This window comes from Medicago sativa, chromosome 5, assembly GCF_051527215.1.
Source record: "Medicago sativa cultivar Bolivia chromosome 5, Bolivia_mono, whole genome shotgun sequence".
Lineage (NCBI taxonomy): Eukaryota > Viridiplantae > Streptophyta > Magnoliopsida > Fabales > Fabaceae > Medicago > Medicago sativa.
The window spans coordinates 7,646,046-7,653,393 of record NC_140753.1 but is presented as its reverse complement, the minus strand read 5'-3'; the positions used below and the strand labels follow the sequence as shown (position 1 = coordinate 7,653,393).

Below are 7,348 nucleotides of genomic sequence, written 5' to 3'. Positions count from 1 at the left end.
CATAGGCATACATTTTTCTATCTTTTTATTCCCGGGAATCTACGAATATAACTTGAAACAAACGCATCCTTAGTGTTGTCATCTTTATAGAAAATAGAAATCATCCTTGTTTTTCTATTATCTCCCTCATTAATTTCCTTATGATGAAAGATTGAAATATTATCTTTTCGCGCTTCCCATATATATAGGCAAGCACCATATAGCTTATGGCTTGCCGGTTATAACCTTTCAATACCTATGAATACTCACTACTTAGATCATCTGCCCCCGGTTGTATTAACCTTTTATGGCAGAATGTAGCCAATGTCTATTTTACTCATCATGTTCGATTGTAGTTTTGACCCAACATGCCTCAAAAAATCACTGTCTTTTTAGGTGATCCAATCTACTGTACTCCTCAACTCCATGACTAAGGTTTGAATTGTGGGCAGGACAAGGGCATAAACACTAATAGAAATTAAATACTGACAACAGATTTACAATACAAAGGTTAATGCTACATGTCGAAGACCTGGTACCAAACACAGATTCGAGCTACAAGATTGTTACGGGATTATTAACTTATTATTATTTAGCATAAGTGCCCATGCTTCCAATCACACTTACCCCCTTGTAACTGGAAAACAGTTCTAATTTGTAACTAATTTGTTTCCACCAACAGTAATTCCACTCTTATTTGGTAGAAGCTTCTTCATATAATACTTAGAATTGCGGGACATGTTGATTGTTTTCTTTTTCTTTTCAGGAATATTATCAATTGAACATTCTGAAAATCCACGCCTCACAAACCTGTCAAGAAGTTGGGAATCATTTTGTTTAGAAATGCAATTATGAAGATTATAGTGCAGCAATTAAAAAGCAAACTTTTAAGTCCTTTAAACAAAAAACTTGTCTTCTAATAGTGAAAAATGACATGGATTGTGGATAAGGCCTAAATGACATGGATTAGGGGAAGTTGCTTACCAATCTGCTGTACGTGTTGTAAGTAGGAAAAGCTTATTGAATCCAAGAGATGCTGCTTTCTTCTCCATATAATCTGGCACATATTTCATCATTATATTATATTAAAAAGATGTGGCATGCATGATTACATGCAACGGCCTTTGATGATTAAAATTATACAACAGCTGATTAACATCCAAAGCTGAAGCCTGAAAAATATCTCCTTGAAACATAAACATGTTGAAAGTGGAAACTTTTTAACACAAAAAAAATAGTGTTTTCTTATGAGTTTTTTATTGATTATACATAGTTTGTTGCTATTACTAGTACAACTATTCTGGTACTTCCCAAACATGTCTTGTGAATTAATATTGCATCCTTTCATAATCATAATTCAGGTTTACATGGTTCAAGTCTTCATTTTTCTTTAGTTTCAAAACTCTTTTGTAACAAATATGGTCTGAAGCTGATTAATATCGTTCTGGAATGCAGCATAAGCAACAAAAATACCGAAAACATCCCAATACATAGAACAAATTATTACTCAGTAGTAACCATCCATCATTTACAAATAATTTCAAGCACTTCAGTAATGAACATACCAAGCAATTTGTCTCCCTGTCCTTGGCCACGGCAATCAGGAGATACTGCAATAGCAGCAACCTCTGCACACTTCTCCTCAGGGTAAGGAAAAAGGCCACCACATGCAATTATTTGACCTTCTCTTTCCACAACAACGAAATTATCCAACGTTTGTAGCAGCTATAAACAGAGAATGATAAAAAATGATAAATGTTTAGACAAATTACCACGGCTATGTAAGCGATGTAACTATCTACAATAGACACAGAGTAGATACATAGTTAAGCAAACCTCTTCATCAGACCGCTTAACCAGTATGCCACATGACTCCAAAGGCTGAATAAGTTGTTTGATTCCAGAAAAATCTTCTTTCTCTGCCTTTCGAGTGCCTTCGTAAAGGTCACTGCAAAATTCAAATACAGCGCCATGAACAATCTGATGTAGACAATAACTTTCTAAACTTTTAAGTATGTGGGAAATGAACATCGTAGGTTTTTGGTACAAATTTAATTTTGAAGTTGTAGTATGTGTACTATGAATTATAACCAGCTGCACTTGTATATAGCATACATGTACTCTATAAGGCTAATATGAAACATTATCTCAAGTCTCAAAACTAATCCTTCGATCTTTTTTGTAACTAATGGTTTCTTGAAAGGGAAAACATGAGAATGCTCACAAATGGAGTTCAGATCCAACTCGCATATTTACATCCTTACAGATAAGTCTGGATCTCACTAGAGTAAAATCACATGTACCAGGAAAAACCCACAAGGATGCCAACTGAACTGTTCTTAAAAGCTAAAACAACTTCAAGGATACAATTTATTTTCAAACACCTATTTGTCTTGGCAATTAGTTAAGAACCCTTGAACAAAATAACTTGCAAGCATAAGATCTAGTGCAGAAACACACTGCAAAGATTGCTTACCTAGCCACCATTGTTCCCATCCCATCTCTTGTAAACAATTCCAACAATAAAACTCCACTAATAGTGCCATCCAACAAGTGAACTCTTTGAACCCCTCCCTGATAAAATGGAAGATGGTATTACTCACAACATACCAAAGAAACATGCATCAACTGAATTTGAAAGCTAATCCAAACCACCCAGAGTACAGTGGCAATATTTGAAATGAGTCAAAGCTCAATATAATGAAGATATGTTGTAGTAACTGATATATATGTACAACACACACCACCTATTATTGGTCTGATATTGATTTTGAAAATACTTTTGTTTTTACAAATGCTTATGTACAAACATAGACTTAAATAAGCACAACCAGGGCACTTGACAAGAAAATTAAAAGATATAACATGGACTCACCCTGCAAACAAAAGCTGCAGCAGCCAATTCTGACAGGTACCCATTCATTCGACTTAGCCGTTCTTGACCTCCAATAGCAAAGCCTTGCTCGCTAGTCCCTAAGCCATCTCCATTCTCAAAACCAACACCATTGTGGAAAGTTGCATTATGCCATTCTGTAATGCGTTTTCCATTAGGTGGAGATTTGACTGCCCCGTTAAAATTGTTATGCTCAACAGGATTTAAACCTTCTTCCTCAACCGCTTTCACATAGTTAGCTGCTATTTCACTTTGCTCGGCCCGCTTGCGAATTAACATGTCTGCTTCTTCAAGAGGCAAGAAACGAATTAGGCGTCCATTTTCATCAAGTATTGGACCATCTATAACGCATATTAACTTGTCCGCCCCAATTGCCAAGGCACAAGCTGTTGCAACCTCATAGGTGCTGGAGAAAGAACAAATAATCATATTAATATTAAGGATTCAAGCATAACTGCAGTACTTTTGTGCTTTTTTATCATGATTTCAAGAGTCTGTCTTTTCAATTCTATTCGTAAGTGTAGTTCTTAAGAAGATCCTAGAAAAAGTACATATCAGATATGATTAATCAGAAATTACAAAAAATGCTATGACAGCATCATTCATGCAATAAGTTATACTATATGATATGATGTAGCTAGCAACTAGAAAGAAATTATTAGAAGCTAACAAAAGCATACTTGCAATTCAATACTTCACCAGAGCTGGAGTAGCCCAAGTTGGTTAAAATAACTATAGAACCACCATCAAGTCTCTCACGCATGCGAGTAGCGTCTATTTTTTTAACTTCCCCAGTTGACCCATAATCAATTCCACCGACCACCCCTCTTCTCTGTCAAAAAAAAAAAAAAACAAAATAACAAGATACTCTAAAACAGCGATTAATGATAAAAAAAAAGAGACAATTTTACAAGATCATTGTCTAAGCACAATGAATGAATCATAAAATCAAACCTTGGCTGCAAGAAAGTTACCACTTGTAACACTGACACTAACGTCATGCAATCGACTATTATCACCATGTCTACGAATATTGCATATGGAAGGTCCAACTGAAAGTTTAGCTGCTATCATTGACATTATTCCTCCTGCTGCACACATTGCAGCGTTTAGAGATTCATCATCTGTTATTCTATATCTCCCAACATACTTAGGCTCGCTCCCTGTAAACACAGTAACATGGTCAATGATGAGTTTTTGCAAGTAACACCGTGTTATGATTGAAAAGCCCTCATTTTTCACCATAGGTGGATAAACAGCTTAATTAAACCCTTATTGTGCATGTGCGTATGTATAAGCTATTTTTGTAACAAAAGATAATATAAACTATTTCATACTCGCTCTGTCCCTAAATATAATCACTTGTTTGACAAGAAAATTTGTCCACAGCTATAAGCCATTTTCAAGTTACTAGATGCATTTATTGTTTCTTTTCCAAATAAACCTTAATTAATACCACCACGCGTTTTAGAATATGAAATGTCAAATTTAATTATATATACAGATGGTATTTTAGGTACATCTATCTATACATAAAACGAACACATTAACTACATCATCAACTTTTCTTAATAAGCGTCAAATATGCCATAGGTGTTTATATTTAGGGACGGATGGAGTATAAGTTGTTTTCCATAGGTGTTTTCATAAAGTTGTTTTCAATTGTCTCCAAACAAAAATTGTTTATAATTTCATAAGCTCTCCAAAACAGTATTAAGTGCTTAAGTCAGTATATAAGTTCAAATAAGGTGATCCAAACAAACCCTTAACCCAACTAACCTTTATCTTTGAGAATGTTGTCAATTTGCACATGGGTGCCAGGAACAATAACAAAGTGGATTCCAAGGTGATGAAGAAAAGCTATATCCTGCACCCAGAAACATTACTGTTACTAACTCTAACACAACAAGTACTAAAAGTTAAAAAATAAAAAAAAAAGTGCAATTAAAACAATAAAAGCAAAAGGTGATATATTTAAGTTCATGTTCGTTGAACTGATTTTGAAGTGACTTATATAGTAAAAACCACGTTTAGACTCAAAAGTTAACGATTCTAGCTTCAATTAGAATGAATTCAATTCTGGAGTCAAAGTTAATTCAACTCCAGAACCTAACAAAAAAGAAAATAGCAATTTGCCTTGAGAATGGGATCCAAAGAAGAAGGACTATCAACAATTTCAGCAGAAATGACGAGAACAAAAGTGGTTCTACGATAAGCGAGAAGATAAGGCCAAGCTTCACGAAGGGAACGAATGAATTGTTGTTGTTCATCTCCTTCTTCAGTGATTCCGTTCACTCCTTCGTTGTTCAACGCATTGCGTTTTGTCATTGTCTCGTGATTTTGAGCGGTGAAAAACGAGGAATTAAAGGAGCGAGGTTTGAATTGGAGATTAAGTTGTTGAGGATTGAAGTGAGAGTATTGGCGAGAAGATGAAGTGGTGAAGTTGATAGGGTTTGGAAGGGAAGTATAGAGGCGCGATAAAGAAGGAGCCATTGAGTGTTAAGCGGCAATGGCGGACGTGATTTCAGACGTAGAGACTTTTCACGCCGCCGTGCCGCTTGGACAATTTGTTGCTTTCTTCCAGCCCCTGCCCATGTGTAAAATTTAATATTACCACGAACTCTTAAAAAAAGTTGGAATTTTATAACAAATTAAAAAATTTGAACGGATGTAAATTTTTAAACAACAAAAATATAAAAATATATATTTAATCTATAATTCTAATTTTCTTTAGAGTGTCATAATTCTAATTTTTTTTTAAAGATTGTCATAATATTTTATTTATTATTAAAAAATCATTAAAAAATACTTTATCCGATCCTATTTATAATAAATTTTTTGTCAACAAAAGTTAATGTATCGTAAAAAAAATGGACCAAATAATCCACTTTTGTTGACTCAAATTTCATTTATAAATAGGATCGGATGGAGTAAGAACGTTAAACATGAATTGACTAAATAATAGAGATTAAAATAGATGATGGAAAGATTATAAAAAGACTAAAAGTCTATTAAAAAAAATTTAGAGATCAAAACAAAAAGTTGATATTTTTTTAAAAAAGTTGACATATATATTTATAAGAAAAAAACATATTTAATTCAAAAAATTAATTGATTCTAAAACAATGGGAAAATACATAAAAACGTGAAAAAACAAATTTAGGTATTTTTGAAGCAAGAGAAATGCTAAAAACACACGTTTTAATAAACACTTTTCAACATACTATCTTTAATTGATTAAAATTTATGAGATTCACTAAATCTATATTTTTTTGGTGGTACTAAATCTATATCTGAACCACATAATTTAGTGAAACCAATCAAAAAGAGTGTGTTGTGCTATCATTCCTCTTGAAGTAATACCAAAGCTAAGTAGTGGTAGTAAAGGGACAAAATAACAAAATATAAAAAAAATATTAGGGAGAAGGGAGTGGGTGGTACCTTGAGAATGGCATGGAAGTAACTAGGAGTAGCAATAACCTCAGCAGAAATGTGAACAACAAAGACTCTACCTCTTTGCACAGAAAAATAAGGTTTGGATTCAAAGAGAATTTTCACAATATCTTTGTCTTCCTCAGTCACACCATATTCTTCTTCATTACATCCACACCCTCTTACCTTAAACTTGGTGTTTTTGACAGCCGCAATAAGACAACAATAATTGGTCACTGATCTTGAATCAAAGTTGAAGATTTGATGACAAGAAGTAGGGCCACGTGAAAACAATGTTTGAGTTTCTCTTTGGTTTGGAAAATTCATGTGTAGCTTCCAAGAACAAGCAGCCATGTGCTGTTTTGTTGATCTAACTTTCTAACTCAACAAGAAAGAGAGAGAAAGAAAGATTCTGTTTTAGGTAAGACTAAGAGCAAATGCATTTTACTAGTGAATGAGTGAGTAAATTAAGAAGTGATGCCATTATTGCCAAAAATGTCAATTACGCGGCGAGACGATAACGTTGGACAGATGAGAGTCGGTTCTGCTTGGAAGGCTACAATAGGAGGAATAAACGTACCAAAATACACCATTTTCCAATATTAGATCTTTTTCTTTTGTTCATAAAGGGTTAGTGAACCTTTCCGTAGAAAATTATACTAATTAAATTAATCCCGTAAAATGTCGTGTTTACTGTTTTATTTAGTCCTATCATGTGAAACTAAAAAATTGATCAAATTTCCTTAAAAAAAATTGTTTGACCAAATCAAATTATACTTTCTGGTGCTAAAAAACAACCGTCAATTAATGCAACACGCAACAAATAATATGTATCCAAAAAAATATGTATAGAAACTAGGGAAGGGGGTATTTTTGAATTATTTTTAACAAAATGTATATAAAAAAAATAGCAAATGGTTTTCAAAATTACGTTTAGATTATTTGAAACAAATTCATCACAGATAAAAGACAATGTCCTTTTGTTTGATTTTGAAGTTGAAACACTATGTGGTTTCTAAACCCTTGGGTAGGTTGTAGGCTTAA

At 33.5% G+C, this 7,348-nt stretch overlaps 1 protein-coding gene across 2 annotated transcripts; it reads right to left on the bottom strand.

Annotated features, from left to right (window-relative positions):
- Positions 1-421: 421 nt before the first annotated feature.
- LOC146919640 (putative amino-acid acetyltransferase NAGS2, chloroplastic) lies at positions 422-6,962 on the bottom strand. 2 transcript variants are annotated; one of them, XM_085713058.1, is made up of 10 exons: positions 6,314-6,962; positions 4,652-4,739; positions 3,827-4,035; positions 3,553-3,704; positions 2,855-3,278; positions 2,456-2,553; positions 1,816-1,927; positions 1,545-1,704; positions 964-1,036; positions 422-789 (listed from the first exon to the last, which is right to left on the bottom strand). In XM_085713058.1, exons 1-10 carry the CDS (start codon positions 6,656-6,658, stop codon positions 630-632), a joined length of 1,821 nt encoding a protein of 606 aa, XP_085569184.1. In that variant the 5' UTR covers positions 6,659-6,962; the 3' UTR covers positions 422-629. The 2 variants fall into 2 exon arrangements, with proteins under 2 accessions (XP_085569184.1, XP_085569183.1); XM_085713057.1 differs by lacking the exon at positions 6,314-6,962 and adding an exon at positions 5,009-5,452.
- Between the last annotated feature and the right edge of the window lie 386 nt (positions 6,963-7,348).